Below are 19078 nucleotides of genomic sequence, written 5' to 3' on the forward strand. Positions count from 1 at the left end.
CAGCCTGTGCCAGTGCCTGCTGCTTCTGCTCTTGGCTGGTTGATCTTGATGGCCCTGATGGGTCCCCTTCCAACTCAAGCTATTCTGGTTCTGTGGTTCTGTGACAGCCAGCTGAGGCCAGATGACCACTTTTCAGTGCTGTGCATTTCTGCAGAGGGATGAAGAAGTGCCCAGGCAGATCCAGCCTCTCCCAACCAGACCTCCTGCCCCTGTGCTGTCCATTTCCTCCTCCAGCAAGGTGCCCTCATCCTGCAGGTTGGGCTTTTCATGTGGCCACCACTGACCTCCAGCACTCTAAAGACTGGCAGCCAAGGCTGCTGAATGCAAAGAGAACAAGGCCACCCCATGGCTCCTGCTGCACTGCCCATGCACAAACAGGTCCAGCTGCACAGTTTCACCTCATCTGACACTGAGCACCCCTGAGGAGGCTTCTCCCACTCCTCCATGAGATGATTTTGTCATCTGGAGACTTTTGATGTCATTGTTTCTTGCTTGGTTGGGTTTTTGCTTGGGGTTTGGAGGGTTGTTGGTTTTATTTTTTGCAAGATCCCTCTTAGATGAGCCTGCAGGTTCCACTCCAGTCCCTTCACTGAGTTTCTTCCATTTCTAAGCCCTTGGTGACACAATAAAAATCATCCTTCTCCAGAAGCTCCCCCCAGCAACAGTGGGGAAGCCACAAACTTGGATTTTATTCCCAAATCTGCTCCTAACCTTCTGCCTGACCTTAAATTGTAACCTCTGGGAGAGCAAGAGGAAAGAGAAACTAGATCCAAGTGAACTTCAGTGACACTGCTGTATTCCTGACAATTTGGCTTTCATTTCCTTACTAGGGAGCAAAAATACTGAAATTTGGCCATCTCTGAGCCCTGGGGAGGGAAAGCAGAAGCAAAAAAAAAAAAAAAAAGTCATCAATATTTCCTGTTTGATTGCTCTGGTTTAATAAGTAACCCCCAGAGTGCTCAGGGAAGGAGGAATGTGTCTGGGGATGATCAGTTTGGGGTCTGAAGATAGTCAGAATGATCCTTTCCTCAGCACAGCCCAGGGGAAAGAGCAGAAAGAGTTTTAATGAGGCTGAGGCAGGTGAGAAGCCCTGGAAGCAGCAGAGAACCAGCACATAAAGGCAGAGACAGCTCTGAGAGAACACTACTGAGTGATGGGAGATGAGAGACCAGCAGGTGAGCAGCAAAAAATAGCCAAGGACGAGAGGAAGCAAGCAAAAGGCTCTTCCCTGGTAGGCAGAAATGCTGCCTGAATGCAATCCTCCTTCCTGAGGGATCTTCTCCCAAGTAATCAATGACAGGACAAGAGGTAGTGGCCTCAAGATGCTCCAGGGGAGGCTTAGCCTGGAGATGAGAAGAATTTCTTTGCTGCAGGAGTGGTCAGGGATTGGCACAGGCTGCCCAGGGAGGTGGTGGAGTGTCCATCCCTGAAGGTGTTCAAGAACCCTGTGGCCATGGCAGCTGGGGACATGGTTTAGTGGCCATGGTGGTGTTGGGTTGCTGGTTGAACTTCATCTTAGAGGCCTTTTCCAACCCAAACAATTCTATGATTCTCTACCAGGGTGCCTTAGAAACCCACCCAGCACACCACCTTTCCTGACTGGAATCACCTAGAGGGCAGAATTCTCCTCTGATTCCCTATGAAAATGTCTCCTGGCTATGGTTTGGCCAGGAGCACAGTCTCATGGCCTGGGCTATCACCAAAGGCTGGCTGCTGAGCCAGCTCAGGAGGAGTCACTGGCACTGCAGGTTTGGCTCTGGCTCAGCTGTGTGCCCAATCACATGAAGAGAAACTCTCCAGGAGCAGGGCAATGGCTACAGGCTGCTGGTCCTCCCCAGACTCAGCTCCTGGAGCTGGGACAAGACATGGTGTTAAAAAAAAGAGGAGAAAAGAGCCAATCTGACAGCAGGAGAGAACCCACTGCAGTCAGACAACAAAGGACTTTCCTAGTGCCCCCACAATGGTTTTTAAACATCACAGAGCACTCTGACAGGTTTTACACAAAGCCTCTGCCCCTCAGACAGCCCAAAAAGGCAGCAGGACCATTCCAGCCCCTATTTGGGACACATTCTGTATCCAGATCAGATTGGCAGCAGCCTTTGCTGTGACTCTTTCCCCTTTCTTGGTGTGAAGTGGGCAAGGAGCTCCTCAGCTTGGCACAGGCAGAAAGGAGAAAGCAGGCAACAGAATTTCAGATCTCTCAGCTCCAAAATGATATTTCCTGGTGGGAACAATTGAGGGGACGGCAAATGACTGGCTCCAACATCAGTATGAGACCTCAGCAGCCTTAGAACCAGCTCAAACTTCTTGTTGATCAAGTTAAGAGCAGGTCTCAACTTCTCCATGAGATGTGGCACCTGCCCTCTCCCCACACCACCACCAGCTCTGCAAACAGCCCAGCAGAGCAAGGAAGCCTTTCAGAAGAGGATCACCATGGAGAACCAGCAGTTCTGATTACCTGGTCAGGGCACATCCACCCACACATGTGCCTGACTCCACATCAGCCTTGGACCAAACCCAGCCCCAACAGAAGGTGTTCAAGAGTGTGTTTGAAACACAACCAACAGATGTGGGCTTGTCAGGTCCGTTGCTATTGATCAGCCAAACTCTGCCCTGCTTTTGTTAACACACTGGAAACCAAACCAAGAGACCGAATGAAGCAAAATTTCCTTTATCCTCCTGGCTGCCACTGGTTGTCCACTGCACTGATGGACCTTCCACCTTTCAAGCATTTCTTGTGAAGAGTTCATAGACTACTACAGCATAGAAACTTTCAGTTTTCCTCTCATGTCCTCAACAGCTTCTCCTGCAGCTAAGATAACAAGAGATGAGTGAAATCTTCCACTGACAATCAGCATCAGAGAATCACAGAAGGGATGGGGTTGGAAGGGATCTCTGGAGATCATGCAGTCCAACCCCCCTGCTAGAGCAGGGTCACCCAGGACAGGTCACACAGGAACAGATCCAGGTGGGCTTGGACAGTCTCCAGAGAAGGAAACTCCACAACCTCTCTGGGCAGCCTGCTCCAGGGCTCCAGCAGCCTCACACCAAAGAAGTTTATACTCATGTTGAGGCGGAACCTCCTCGGTTCCAGTTCCTGTGGTCACTGTGAGGAAAAAAGGGACAAGAGAAGCTGTGCAATGCTCCATCCCTGGAAGCGTCCAGGGCCAGGCTGGATGGGGCTTAGCGCAACCTGGTCCAGTGGCACTTGTCTGTGCCCATGGCAGGAGGCTTAGCACTAGATGATCTTTAAGGCCTCTTCCAACCCAAACTATCATCTCCTTCCTCCTTTCAGAAGCTTCAGTGAGGCTGTGGGACACACCTGGGAATGGAGCAACCATCACACACTGCCCAGAGGCATCCAGGAGCAACAGTTCTAGTTTCTGATCTCCCTTCTCACCCTCTGCCAGGCCAAAGAGGTTTCCATCATAATGAACAAATCCACATGGAAAAACTTAGCATCTTCTTGAGGGTAACACCAGCAAAAGGTCTTCCCTTGTGATCTCAGAGGGATCTGGGGGTTGGGGCAAGCCACCAAACTCTCCTGCAGACCTCACTGTCAACCTCACAGCAGTTTCAGGCAGAAAGCTGCCTGGGGATGCCCCGTGGGGCCCTGCAGCTTTGGGAAGCAGTAACAGAAAATCCTTTGTTTCTCACTCTTTTTTTGCCCAGATAAGGTTGCATTGTCACCTCCCATCCTGCTCCCCACGAGATCCACCGCCGTTCACAGTGGGTTCTGGGCTGCCTATCTTCAAACAGTCACAGCCCTGAGGCTGATCACCACATCCCTGGGATGCTGCCTTTGGTGCTGCTGAGCTGAGAACTGATACCAAGCTGCTTTGAGAGAAGAACATTCCCAAGTTGTTCCACAGCTCATTTCCAACCCCATCACAAACCCCAAACCTTCCCTCTCCCCACTGTTCTCGGGGAGGCAGAAGGTGGAATCCTCACCATGTTTCCTGGGTCAGTGACCAGGCTCTTAGCTCCAGGCTGCCTACAGAGCCAAGTTCCTGCTCTAATCCTATTACGCAAGTGCAGGGCCAGTTGGGGAGGGGGAGTGGTTGTCACACACACACACAAAAGAGAAGACTTGCAGGGTACCACCCTTGTAACATCATCCCTCAGCTTTCATTCCTGCAGGGAAGAGAGGCCCCAGATGCTGTCTGCCTGTTCTCCCAGGGCTGTGTTGAAAGATCCAAGGGCACAGAACAGAGAGGTCCAGCAGAGCTCAGACCTCGACAAGCAGCTTGACTGCGCCCCAGCAATGCCAGAGCCAAGGGGAGAGGTTCCCCAGCCCTAGAAGATCACCCAGGAATTCAGATCAAAATGATTTGTTTGCATCCACCCAACTGCGAGGTTTCTGAAACTTGAAATAAGTGGGGGGGGGGAGAGGAGGGGAAGTCCTCTGGAAACTGTTGTTTGATTTCAGGCAACAGAAAGTTCTCCAGAGCCTCTAAATGCCTCTGATAAACACAGCCCCTTGATCTGAGAGCTCTTTGAAGGGGGTTGCCACCAGAAGCTGTTTGTCAATGTTGAGATTCCTCAGCTCTGAACTTCCGAGGACCTTTTTCTCCACTGAATATTCGAGAGTTGAGCAAGAGCCACTTCCACAGGCCCCAGGAAATCAGCTGCTGCCTTGGTGCCTCCTAACTGAGGAGTTAGCAGAGCCCTGCTGGCACACAGGCTGGCTTCACCACAGCAACCTCCAGCAGCACAGAAGAAGCTGAAGAAGCCTGGATGGCCCCAGCAGGATGGACATGGCCCCAAGAGGGCAGCTAAGGGGCACAATGCTGCTCCACAGATGGGGCATAAAGCCACACCGGGTGGAAGAACTGAGGGCAAGCCAAGCAAGACCTCAGCCCATAGCTCAAGGGCAGAGAGTCATGGAATGGGTTGGATTGGAAGGAACCTTAGAGATCATCCAGTTCCAAACCCCTGCCATGGGCAGGGACACTTTCCACTAGACCAAGTTGCTCAAGGCCTCATCCAGCCTGGCCTAGAATATTGCCAGGGAAGGGACAACACCAAGCAAGACCTCAGCCCAAAATTCTAGGTCACACCAGGCAAGACCTCAATCCAAAACTCAAGGCCAAACTAAGCAAATCTTAGCCCCAAACTCTAGGTTACACCAAGCAAGATCTCAACCCCAAAGTCCAGGTCACACCAAGCAAGACCTCAGTCCAAAACTCAAGGCCAAACTAAGCAAAACCTCAGCCCCAAATTTTAGGGTACACCAAAGAAGATCTCAGCCCAAAGCTCAATGCCAAACTAAGCAAAACCTCAGCCTCAAACTCCAGGTCACACCAAGCAAGACCTCAGCCCCAAGCTCAAGGCCACACCAAGCAAGCCTTCAGCCCATCACAGTGACTACCACCCAGCTTTCACTCTGAACTACTTGCATCCATCTGTTTAACATCTTAGTAGCTACAAACACCAGGAGTGTGGCCCCAAAACCACCTTTGCAAGGCAAACACCCAGGAAAACTCAGCTCCACGCATGCCTCTGGAAAGCAAACTCACAAGGGGACGACCAAAGCGATGACCACAGGCTGAAAATATTTTGCTGGTAGACTCATCTCCGTTTCACCACCCTCTCCTCACCTCCAAAAGGGAGGGTTAAAAACAAAATAGCTGAGGCTGGAAGATGAGGCTTTGTTTATGGGCTCAGCAAAGGAAGATCATTTGACATTCTACAACCATAAATGGTAGAGCTTGAGCTGCCTTTGTACACTGCAGCTAATGGAAGGCACTTGGGGTATCCTGGGGACTGCTCAACTCCATCAAGCCCCACATGAAAAAAAGCCTCCTCAGGCCCCAGACTTTGAAATAAGGGAGAAAAGTTGTGTTTGGGATAGTGATGGGAGGCAGGAGGTGCTCCACCATGGGAGCCCAAGAGCTGGAGACTACTGGTCTCTGGCTCTTGGGCTCCCATGGTGGGGCACCTCCTGATCTCAACCCCTTTGGGTACTCACCTTCTAGGTAGCAGCTGGAGGAGGAGGAAAGCCCTTTCTTGGATTTGCAACCCACCAATTTCAAGCAAATCTCCAACATTTTCATTTGTTAGAGTTGGGCTTCGGCTCTCCGGTTTCCCTTCCTCCCCTTTCCCTCCACCCCCCTACTTCAGCTTCTTCTGGCGCTGCTGAATTATCCCAGGAAAAAGAAGAATCCAAGAGAAGTCTTTAAAAAAAAAATCCAGGAAAAGTCTTGAAGAATCCAGGGAAAGTCTTGAAAATTTCAGGGAAAGTCTAAAAAAAAAAAAAAAAAAGAAAAGAAAAAGAAAAAAAACCCAAACTTATCCAAGAAAAGTCTTTAAATATCCAGGGAAAGTCCTTAAAAGAATCCGGTGAGAGACTAAAACAATTCAGGAAAAGGCTAAAACCCAGGAAAAGTTTTAAAGAAAAAAAAATCCAGGAAAAGTCTAAAACAATCGAGAAAAAAAAAAAAAAGAATTCTAAAACAATCCAGACAAGGTCTTAAAAAGAAAATATCCAGGAAAAATCCAAGCAATCCAGCACTCTGAAAATCATTACAAGGGCGAGCCCGAGAGGCGGAAAATCCTGGGGCCCCGCATCTCGTCTCCCGGGGACTTAACTCCAGCCATCTTCCCTCCTTCCCAACTCTTTTGGCGGGAGAGAGGAGAGGGGAGATTACAAAAAAGCAAAGGAAAAAACCGAAACAAAACCAAAAAGTCCAAAAGAAAGGAGTAAAGCAGCAAATCCAAGCGAGCTGGGCGCTCACTTCTGCCCGGGCTTGGCGACAGCCGCCCGCATGCCGCCGGCGCTGGGTGCAGGCAGAGCTGCTGGGACTCGGCTGCCAACAAAGGGCCCCTTCAGCCGCCTGCCTCCATGACATCAGGCAGCCAGCAACGCCCTCGCTCCTTAACCCTCCTCCTGCCTTGCCTCTGCTCCCAAAATCAACAAGTTTTCCTTTGCCTGCCTGGGTTTGGGAAGCAGGGAAGGCAGGATGAAGGAATAAGGCTGCTGGGGTGCTCGGTGCGGGTGAGCTGCAGGCGCTGGGCGCAGCCTCGGCTGACTGCCTGCTGAAGGAGCTGCTGGAAGGCTGCTCCTTGGGAGAGGCAAACGCAGCTCTGGCGAGTCCCCAGCCGGTCCAAACGCAGCAGGGGAGCTGGGGGGGGGGCTTCCCAAAAGGTGCTGGTTTGGCATCCCTGTGCTAATTCCTGAAAGCATTCAGATCCCTCCTGATGCAGCCACGCTCAGGGTGCTGCCCCTCTTGCACAAGGGGCCAGAAGTTCTTCCTCTCCCACTGCCAGCTCCTCACCTCCACACTCTGCCTCATCCTCCAGGTCTCCAAAGGCTACTCCTTGGTTGCTGGTCTCCAGCTTGGCAGTTTTTAGAGGTCCTTTTCTAGCATTATTGTGTGTCTCCTTCTAAAACAACCACCACTGTTACATACATTTACATTCTACATCTGTATATATGTATCTACATAAAGTGTAAATAGATTTTATATACATTATGGTGTCTACAAAGAGATATCAAGTATATTAAATATACTAAGAGCTGTGTCTATTTTAATCTAATTTTGTGTCTATTTTAATATCTCGAATCCTAGAGCTGTTTTGGTTGGAAAAGATCTCTGAGGTCATCAAGTCCAACCATCAACCCAACACCACCAGGGCCATTAAACAGTTGTGTCTATAATTTTATATATAGATATATTTTTTCATGTATATTTTTAATACAGTCTTATTTACACGAGATAGGAAAAAAATGTGTATTTTTGTCCACTCCCCTTTCATATCTCAGAGCTTGAGGTGCTTTTGCTGCTTGGAGTAAGAATGATGCTCAAGGATATCCTGCACATCAGGGGTGCAAAACAGGGAGGTGACCCTGACATGTGGAGCTCTTGGTGTGTCCCACATAGGCTCAACAAAGCAGGAAAAAAAAAAAAAAAATCTCCATTTCTGTCCCTGCAAACTTCCCTTCCCCTCTGACAGTTTATTTTGGCAGGCTTGCTGACTAGCTTTGTGCTCTTTTGCCCTCCAACGTTTTCAAACACTGAGTACTTCAGAGGGATCTCTGCCTGCTTCCAGCATCTGAGGAGCACGCCCCTGAAACACCAAACATTGCTCAGCCTCTAAACACTGCTTTACAGCATCGCTCTGCCTCAGCTTTCTGACCCATGGGCTGGACACTAGAAACACAGCTTGGAACCAAACCCTTGTTCCTCTCCCCCAGCCAGTACTGGACTTTTGCTGAAATACCACAAGTGACATCACTCCTAGCAGAGAAATGATCCCAGGAGAACACTGTGATGGTCACAGCGCTTTCATGCTTCCTCTCAGGAGAGGGGAGGGTGGATGTTAGACTTAGGCCAAGGTTGGACTCAATGATGTTAAAGGTCTTTTCCAACCAAAATGATTCTCTGACTGGAGATTCCTGTTCCCAAGTAGGAAAGAGCAAAACAACTTCAACATTTCCTCAGCTTATCCAGAGAAGAGGCCACAGATCTGACCCCCCACCCCTGGCAGCCTGCAAGACAAAAATTCATGGATTCATGGACTGATTTGGGTTGGAAGGGACAGTAAAAGTTCATCTAGTTCAAATCCCCCTCCCCCAATTTGTTTTCTCCCTCATTTGCTTGTTTGAAGTGACTTTTTCCACCCCAAAACAATGCCCAGCATCTGGGGCTCCAAACTCGTTACCTTCACCAGGATTTTAAGCTAAAATGAAGCTCTGCTTCTAAAAGGGTGAGGAGCACTCAAGCTGTTTTTAATGGTATCACAGCAAAATTCACTCCAGGTGCTAAGGCTGTGGGGCTGTGCCAAGCCTCACTTTATGCTCATGGAGCCCAGTCATTTCCCTGCTGCTGTGGTGCCTCTGTGTGACCATTCTCCTCTGGCAAAACCTGTCCTCAGCTTTTGGGTAGCTCTAAGAAAGTAAATAACTGGGCTGGCTGCTAGAAGCAGCTCAGCCATGAAGGCAGTTGGCTAGTAAGTAAGTTTATGCTCTTGTATGAGCATGAGCAATAAAGGCTAATGGATACTGGATTGCATTAGCAAGAGCAGAGCCAGCAGGTCAAAGGAAGTGATTATTTCCCTCTTCTTGGCACTTGTGAAGCCACATCTGGATTAGGGCATCCAGCTCCTTCCTTCCCCCTACTCCATGAGTCCAGCTCCCTCCTTCCCCCTACTCCATGAGTCCAGCTCCCTCCTTCCCCCATGGCAGATGCTGACCTACAGGGGGCTGGAGCAGATGGTGTTATAGAATCACAGAATTGTTTTGGTTGGAAAAGCTCTCCAAGACTGTCCAGTCCAATCCTCAACCCAGCACCACCATGTCCACTGAACCATGCCCCCAGGTGCCATGGCCACATGTTTCTTGCTATGAAGGCAGCTCCCTTGGCCTTGGGGAGCTGCCTTCTCCCAGCTGGGGATGAGAGGGTTGAAGGAGTCCCAGTGCTGTTGTAAGCACCCACCTGGTGACCAGAGAGACTGCTCCCAGAGGTGCACAGCAGAAGTCAACCCTTACAACTTGCAGCAAGACAAAGCCGGGGAGATGTCAGAGCACAGCGAGTGCTCCGTGCTGCCCAGCAGGCCTGGGGAGAGGTTAGCTGCAGAGAGCTTGGAACAAGCTGATCTAGAGAGAGAGCTGCTCTGTGAGCAGGAGGTTCTACTGGAGACCTTCTGAGTCTGCTCCCAGCCCTTGGGTTTGCCATTCTGCAACAGAGCATCAATCTAACTGCAGGCCAAGAGAGACACGCTCTTCATGCCTGGGGTTGTTCCAGGATGTGGATGTGACAGACATGAGAGGGATGAAGTCAAGCAGAAGAGCAGCAGAGCCTGTGTGACACTACCAACAAGGCTTTCATTTCTGGATCACCAGATCATTTCGTGGCTTGCAGGAATGGCAGAGGGTTTGCTCCAAGTCATTTCCAGCCTGCTTTGCCATGAGACAAAAGAGGAAAGGCAGAAGCATGGTGTTTGGAGCAGAGGGACCACACAAGCTTGTCTGCGTGGAAACATAAAGGGAGTTAATTTGTTTATCTACAGAGGAAGTTCTCCCAGGACAGCTCTTTGTGTTGAACTCCCCCAGTGGACGCCTCTCTCCTCAGTGAGGTTCTTCTGCAGGGGGTTAATTTAATTGGAGATGAGGCAGGAGCCCTGGGAGCTCATCAGGAATGTGATCCACATTCACTCTGCTGGCACTCAGTGCATTAACCTTTGTTGGGGTGGCTGGGTGGTGCTCCTGGGGAGCAGCCTGTGTGCTGGGGGGGGAATGCTGTGGGAATTCCACATTCCTACAGCTGCAGTTGGAGGAGGAGTGGGACAAGGATGCTCCTCACATGGAAAAGATGTTGCGTGCAAGATGCTTGGTCTGCTCTTGCAAGATGACTTCATCCCAGTTCCCTACCCTGACACTGGGCCTAGGCACGTGCTGGAGGAGCTCCTCCTGTGATTTATGTAACCTTTCTCTTCCAAATCTGCTTTTAACTCTTCTTTTTTTCCCCCTCCAGTGCAGTTCAGCACAAGTTCTGCTGCAGCCCCATCTGAAGCCAGGCAGGCAGGGAACAAGTAGACTAATTGGTTTCTCTTGGAACTCCTGTGCTTCCATGGGACAGAAATCCTGCTCCAGCAGTAGAGAACAGAAGGTAGAGGTGGGGAGAAGAGCATAGATTTGGACTGGAGATTAGGAAGAAATTATTTACAGTGAGGGTGGTGAAACACAGGAACAGGTTGGCCAAGGAGGTTGTGGAGTCTCCTTCTCTGGGGACATTCAAAACCTGCCTGGATGTGTTGCTGTGTGACCTGCCCTGGGTGATCCTGCTTTGGCAAGGGGGATTGGACTGGATGATCTTCAGAGGTCCCTCCAACCCCTAACATTCTGTAATCCATTGGGTTGTGGATGTTAAGCCACGAGAGCTTTCCTATGGAATGCCAAAGCAAGCAGGGCAGAATGGCAGTCCCAGATCCACAGAGTCAGAGCTGAGAGCATCCCACACCCAGCCTGGGAAAAGCCACCACAGACTGAAACAACTCCCTGGAGTCAGTCACCTCGTAGTCTCACTAATTGCTCATTGACACCTTGTAACTGCTCCAAACAAGTGAAAACAAGTCTCCAGGACGCTCAGACTGAGCTCTTCACTCACCTGGCAGTGCCAGCACCAACCAGAGAGGTGATGATATTGGTGATTTATGTTTAATCCCTGCCACGTAATGGGGAGAGGGTGAGCAAAGTCCTTGCTGGTGTCTGCACACAGTGACTGCATCAGCAAAACCTTCCAGGTGTGTTCACAGGTCTAAGGAGAAAGCTCAAGAAACCAAGACACTGCAGGATCTCTGACCACTACCTGCTTGGTGACCACGAGGATGGAGAACCTTCCCTATGGGGTCAGGCTGGGAGAGTTGGGGCTGTTCAGCCTGGAGAAGTACCTTCCAGTACCTGAAGGGTCTCCAGGAGAGCTGGGGAGGGACTTTTTACAAGGGCTTGTGGTGACAGGATGAAGGGGGATGGATTGAATCTCAAGGAGGGCAGAGTTAGACTGGAGATGAGGAAGAAATTCTTTAGCGGGTGGTGAGACACTGGCACAGGTTGCCCAGGGAGGCTGTGGATGATACTCCCTGGAGGTGTTCAAGGCCAGGCTGGATGAGGCCTTGAGCAACCTGTACTGGTGGGAGGTGTCCCTGCCCATGGCAGGGGGTTGGAGCTGGATGAGCTTTAAGTTCCCTTCCAACCCAACCCACTCCATGAATCTATGAACACAACATCTGCACAGAGCCCATTTCTCCACCTTGCCACTGAAGCCCTTCCCAGCACCCAGCTGTTTACAAGCACCACTTCACACAGCCTGCTACAAACAAAAGCCTCCCAGCTCCTCAGCATCACTGTAAATAAACCCCAAGGAGCCCCACAAGGATCTGAAGGAGGGCTGGGTAACACCTGAGGGCACAGAGTGTTTTCCTTCCTTCAGAAGCCATCCAGCACAGCAGGAAAGGCCCAGCTAGAGCCCAGAGATAACCTGCACACACAGTGCCATGGGATCACTTCCAATGCTTGGGCTTAGCAGGGTCTCACTCTCAGGGGAAGAAGCATTCAGAACACAAAAAAGCCAGGTTAGGAAAAGTCCACAGCAGATATCAACAATGAGATTTTGCAACCCAGCCTTGTGCATTCGTTGTTTTTTTCTTCCCCCCCTCTGTGATTTCCCAGATGTTTGTTATTTGCCTTGTTGAGGAGGGAAGGAGGAGGCTGAGGAGTGGTGGGATTTCAGAAAGGGGATCTTCACCTGTTTGGAATTCCTTCCTTCCCAGCAACAGGGCAGAATCCTGCTTCTGAAAGCAGCAACAAGGCAGAGGGTGCTGCTGAATTCCTACCGCTGTGCTCTGCCTTCACCACACTTGTATTAAAAAAAACCAAAACAAACAAACACAAACAAAAAAGAGCAAAATGGGTTTGGAGCTCCACAGGGAACCGCAGCTGAAGCCTGCAAGGTTAAACCCAAGTCCAAAGGGGCTCTTCAGAAATCATTGAAAAAGTTTTGGGCCTCTTCCATCAAAAGTTTTTCTAAAACATCTGCAGGCGAAGAAGGAGAGAAAGTGGGAGAGAGAGAAAAGGCATCTTGGACTTTTCAGTTCTGTGAAAACCAGCAATTTACCTTAAAGACCCCAAAATCACAGAAACTCCCCAAAGCACTTTCTGGGCAGGTTATGAGGGCTGTGCAAGAGGAAGCAGGGACTGAGGGGTCTGTGTGATAGGTTGGGTGCCATCACTTTAGGCAGCCTGTTGAAGCTCAGGGGTTGCTGCCAGAGGGCTCAGAGCCAGCCAAGGACACAATCAGCAGAGATACATACTTGGAAAAGAGCAGAAAAGACATTTCAGAGAGGTTCCTTTGCCAAACACTGACTCAGATTTTGAGTGGGAGCATTGCTGCATTTCTTTTAAATGAAGAGGCAAGGGGATGCAGATGAAAAGACCCAGGCTAAGGAAGGAGAGGTTAAAAGAGGGAGTTCGGAGCTGATGACTTCATGGCTACCTTGTGTCAGCCTCAGCAGGTCGGCAGGAAGAGCCAAGGTGGATCAGTGAAGGGTGGTTTAGTCCCGACACGAAGTGGTTAACTTCTTCCATTCAAGAGCTGAAAAATCTGCCAAAGCAGAAGACCAGGCCTGAGAGCTCGAATTACAGATGAGGAGGGGGTGGAAGGGGAGAAGAAGAAAAGCAAACAAGCCTTAGTGAGCCACTGCTGCCTGGGACCCAGCAGGGGCTGGGAGGATGATGGAGCAGGGAGGGGGTGGCCAGCTCTGAACACACCCAGCTCGGTTCTGACCCACAGCTGCTCCTTCACATCTCGGGAACATCGACCAGGACCCAGCACCTCCGCTCTGGCCAACACGGAAAGCCTTTTGTGCTGTTGAATTAACAGCAACAGCTGGAGCCTCTTCCTTCCTCTCTTCCCCCAGCAGTTCGCTGCCTGTTCTCTCCCAGGCAGCGCCTTGAACAGGGGCACAGCTCAGTGACCTGCTGCTGCCACAGGAGCCACCAAAGCACTCGGAAAGCAAAGGAAGGAAAATCCTGCATGGCAGACAAATAATCATCCATCAACAAACAAAGAATCCATCAAACCTAGGAGCACTTCAAGCCCTGTGCCTTGAAGCTGATCAGATCATAGAATCATAGAGGCTGCAAAAGATCCCTAAGATCAAGTCCAACCTTCTACCCAACACCCTCATGACCAATGAAACCATGTCCCTGAGTGCCACATCAACTTGTTTCCTGAACACCTCCAGGGCTGGGGGCTCCACCCATCCTGGCACCATCCATAGCCACAACCATCCCCCAATATCTTCCCCCTCAAACAATACACCCCCCACCCCACCCAATTTCCCCAACCTTCCAAACAAAACACAACCATCACCCCACCCATTCCCCCCCCCCCACATCAACCCCCACCCCCCCCCCCAACCCCTTCCCCCCCTCTCCCACACTCGACTCTAAACCCCCCCCCGCCCCCCCCCACCGCCTCTCCCCCACCGACCTAACCACCCCCACCCCCACCCACCCACCCCCATACCTTATATCTCCCCACCCCAGCCCCCTCCCAGTCCACCCCCCCCTCACCCACACCCCCCTAACCCCAACTCACCCCCCCCCCACCCCCCCCCTCCCCCCCCCCCACCAACCAACCCGCCACCCCCCCCCCCCCCCCCCCCCCCCCCCCCCCCCCCCCCCCCCCCCCCCCCAACATGTCCACCATCACTAACTGCGGCAGTCGACCTTGACACACACACCCCGCCGACCACTAGAATCAATAGCATATACCCCTCCCACCACACATCAACCACAAGCAAGCACCCCATCGGTGATCGGCCCCAACATCTTGCTAGACGCAACACCACATACCTCTTCTCGACGCGCTGCGCGCAATATCTCCCCTTCCGAGCCACTCAAGCTCATCTCGGCCGTAAGACTTCGTCCTGCTGGTCTCCAACACTAAGCCGCCTACTACTATAATACCGTCCTCTCCCTCCCCACCTTAACTGCACACTCAGCGGCTCCTCTCGACCTCCCGTACCTATAGCCCATACTCACACACCAGCGCTCACCGCGGCATCCCCCACGATAGAGAAGATATTCTCGACGGCAGTAGACACGCTACTCCTATCTTCCACTACGCGTAACTAACCCCCACGCGCATCCACGCACACAGTATCCCCTACGCACCCACACACTGCCCCGCCGTCGCGCCCTCGATACACGGAAGTATACCCGAACTAGTAGCTTGAGACCCCAATACTCTACCCACGTAATGACGAGCCCACGAGCTCCAGAGGCTGCATAAGCGTCCCAGATACTCAGAAGTGAAATCTAGCGCACCATAGAGATACACTGAGCACGACGCCCATCGGCCGCGCACCTGGCCAAGAACCTCGCACAGGAATAGAGCACACACTCTCTGTCACCAGAGTCCCACCTGCGGCCGGACAAGCCGAATAATAGATCACCTCGAGAAGCACACCCCTGGGTAGATACCACCTATATCAATAGGGCAAGCCATCCACTATAAGAGATAAAAAGAGTAGTTGTAGTGAGAGAGAAAGAGCTGAGCAGTACCCCAGAGCCTAGGGCAGCTCTGGGCTTGATATCCGGACTGAGGTGAGATTTATACACAGATGTACATCCGCTCTCGCCCACAATAGATCATCGAGGTAATTCCGTGCTACTGGGGCAAAGTACCTGTCCTACTACCACCCCTCGTCCACACGGCCAGCTGCACGCAGAAGCGCACCCATACGCGTTAAGCGGTACACCCCCCCCCCCCCCCCCACACCCCCCACCCCACCCACCCCAAACACCACAACCCCAACCCAACCCACCCCCCCCACCCCCACCACCCCCACCACCATGTCAGCGATCAGTAGCTTCAGATATGCATCGGTCACACTCTTCCTTCTGCCAAGTTGAATCCTGCAGCTGCATATAATCTCATGATCTATACTCTCAATTCGATGTCGGCCCGCGGATTTGTGATTTACACAACACCATGACCACCACATCTCCGTCCGCTCGTACCGGAGACTCTAAATCGACACACTATATACCGCCACACCTAGATCCACCACTGTCCTGGGCCACACCCCCACCCCCCCCACCCCCCACCCCCCCCCCCCCCCCCCCCCCCCCCCAACCCCCACAACCCACCACCACCCCCCCCCCCAACCCCCCGCCCACCACCACCCATATATCACACACCCACAAACCACCCCAACCCACACACCCCCACCACCCCACCCCCCACCACCCCCCCCCCCCCCCCCCCCCCCCCCAAACCACACCACAACCCCCCACCCAACCCCACCCACCACCAACCCCCCCCCCCCCCCCCCCCCCCCCCCCCCCACCCCCCCCACCCCCCGCCCCCCCCACCCACCCCCCCCACCGCCCCCCCCACCCGCCCCCCCCACCCCTCCCACTCCCCCCCACCCACCGCCCCCCCTCCCCGACCCCACCCCCACCACCCCCCCCCCCCCCCCCCCCCCCCCCCACCCACCCCCCCCCCCACCCCACCCCCCCCACCCCCCCCCCCCCCCCCCCCCACCCACCTCCCCCCAGTCCCACCCCCTACCCCCCCCCCCCCCCCCACCCTCCCCCCCCCTCACCCACCCACCTCCTGATCACCTCGCGCGCGGCCGCCCCCCGTCTCCGGGAGCCGATCTTCCCTCACCCAGCGCAAAGACGCGCTAGCGCCCCGCGGCCCCTCGTTCCCCTCCGCGCCCCGGCTGGCTTCGAACTCAGGCTACCCCCGCCCATGAAGATACTCGCCCCCCCACAGCGTCGCTATCGCCGTGCGCCACAGCACGGACCAACAGCGAGACTCTCCATAGCACCCTGCTCTAGAGCGCGGACTCAGCGCCCCACCGGAGACACACAGAGCTAGCTCTTCAAACAGGTGCACCCCCTGTCTGATCCCCCGATCACATACACCTCACACCTCATGATCTACCTCTGACCATATTCTAGGCCCTACTACTGAGACACTCCAGCGCCCCCCCAGACCCGGATCCGCCGCGAGGGCCAGCCGCGCAGAACCGGCCCGCCCCCCCCACCAGTCGCTCACCGCCCACAAAGGCGCACTCCCAGCGCCCCACCCCACGGCCAGCTGCTCTGCCGAATACAACACAGCCCACTCTCAGAGAGAGATCCCCAGTCGAAGCGATCCTCACCATTCCTCGCCTCCTCACCACACCCAGACTGACTCACCAACCCAGCCATAGAAACACGCCCACCCATCATGACCCAGACGAGCACTGCGCCTCGCTCATAGAGAGACCCCCCGGTGCCCTGCACCAGAGTCTACCTCACACTCGTCTAGCCCCAGTACCATGCGGCCCCCAACGCCCTACTCAGGTTATATCCCCGGGCCATCCCCCCCCCCACACCACACCCCCCACCCCCCCAACCAACCCCCCAACCCCAACACCCACCCCAAAACCCAACCAACCCACCCCATACCCCCAACACCCCCCCCCTCTGATCTCCGCTGAAGCAGAGACCCTGCGAGACTCACACTGCTCTCTGCTGATATAGACATGACGCACTACTACCAGTTCCCGCACGACATCCACCTCTCATCGAGAGCTAGAAAATACCTCCCACACCCCCCACATATATGTCCGCCAGCAGAACCGAGCCACGGCATCGCCCCTCCTGTAGTCAATGCACCCCTCCATAACACTCCCTCTCAGAGAACCATCACTAGCCCGCGCATACTCGTGCATCCATCCTCCCCCTCCCTCCGTACCCCCCAGTCAAACAGCTCACCCCCCAGCCGAGCACAGACAAAACAGCAGTCAACCTCCCATAACTGATAGACCGACAGACGGCCACAGGCCCATGCCGCGCGCCTCGACCTCCCCACTCTAGCCACCCATAATGGCGGCAGAGCCCCACCTAGCCCCACAGCCAGGCCTCCCCAAGTCTCGGCCACGAGTCGGAGCCACCGTGCCCTCCTTCACAACGCGCCCCAGAACAACACAAATCCGCACCCCCAAACCCACAAAACCCACACCCAGGCCACTGAGGTGTACCACCCACCGCGACCCTGGCTCCCAACAGGCCATAGAGATAACCACTATTCAGCTCACCAGCCACGCTCCCAGAGCCCAAGATACACCCGACCAACGCGTCGCCCATCTCTCCGCAATCACCACACCTAGAGCGATGCTCTGTCTCCTGAGGCGCGGCATCCCCTGCCCCGCCACAACCGGCGGCGCGCCCTGAGTCCTGAGCCACCCATCCACTCCTACACACCCCACATAACCACCTATGACCCCCCACCCTGCATAGGAGGCCCGCCGCCTCACTACGGCAAACTAGGCCCCCACCGCAGGCACACCCACTGCACCAACTCCATATACCCCCGCGCATCACCATCTCAGGCACCCCACGTCATCATAGGGTGCCGGCGATCACTAGCTCTAGACAGCCCTCAGAGCTACACCTCACCACCACAGAGCGATGCTGACCCTCCCCATCCTTACCTGCTACCCGTCGATAATACGCGACTCCCTCCTACGCCTGTACCGGTGACGCAGCGAGGCCTTCCTACGCGGAAGGTCCGGCTATACACACCATCGATATCATACACACAGACCCGAGACCACTCGCCAAACATAGCACAAGATTCACCACACGCCCCAGAGAGATCAACCCCCCACACCCACAGAACAGCTAGGTGCTAAGTGTTTAATACTCCCCACCCCCTTGCTCACAACGCCACTCAGCGGCCTACCGCCCCCCCTCCGGGCGCCCCAGCAGGCTCATCCTGAGGCCCCCAGCCGAGATTCACATCACACGCCTCGCGTATCGCCGCGAGAGATAACATGCCACCGGGTCGCAACAACGCATAGCCCATCCCCCGGCCCGACCATCGCGCCGCTACGTCCTCACCGTGATAGAGCATACACAGATCCTCGCTCCCCTCGCCGCGGAGACCTCACTCGCCGCATAATCTCGCAACTGGGCCGACCGTGGACCCTCGTCGCCTCAGCCGCGCGCGACTGTCCAGGCGGGACTACGGCAGACACACGAGCGCGCACAGAGATAGAGACCGTCTCTGCCCAATCCGCGAGCCATAATACAGCGGCTCAGCAGCGCCCCTCTCGGCCGCTCCGGAGCTTGTGTCCCAGGAGGACCCCCCACTGCCTGTCGTGAGACCACCCACGGTCCCCACCCGACAGCCAAGCGCTGAGGCTGAGACACACACACTGCGCAGACAGCGAGAGCCACATACCCTGGGATGCGGAGTTCCGACGCGCACCTCCCACCCCACTAACTGGCAGAATACATAATATACAGCCAAGTGACATATGCTCGCCACACCGACACCCCCCCAACCTGACGTCCCTCTCGTCGCGGACAACACCCACCCCCACAAGCGACCCCTCGCTACCAATGCACTGCCTCGACCATCGCCCCCGCGCCATGCTGATCGCACACATCCTCTAAGACCCACTATGACCTTAGAGGGTCCCTACCACTAACTCACACACTCTGCACACTACTCACTCCGTGCTTAGCCACGAGACCGTACCTGTCTCTTGTCTCACTCTCCCGATCCACGCG

The 19078-nt window shown here is 54.1% G+C and overlaps 1 protein-coding gene across 2 annotated transcripts in view; it reads right to left on the reverse strand.

Moving 5' to 3' along the window:
* Positions 1 to 19078, reverse strand: part of ABL1 (ABL proto-oncogene 1, non-receptor tyrosine kinase) — a 79572-nt gene that overhangs the window by 24518 nt on the left and 35976 nt on the right. Inside the window, exon 1 of one of the 2 annotated variants that reach the window (XM_054393278.1) lies at positions 5972 to 6050. The exons of the other annotated variant lie outside the window; for it this stretch is intronic. Coding sequence (XP_054249253.1) covers positions 5972 to 6050 — 79 coding nt within the window. Of the gene's footprint in view, positions 1 to 5971; positions 6051 to 19078 lie in introns of those variants that run through there. 2 annotated transcript variants of the gene reach the window in all.

This window comes from Indicator indicator, chromosome 28, assembly GCF_027791375.1.
Source record: "Indicator indicator isolate 239-I01 chromosome 28, UM_Iind_1.1, whole genome shotgun sequence".
NCBI lineage: Eukaryota > Metazoa > Chordata > Aves > Piciformes > Indicatoridae > Indicator > Indicator indicator.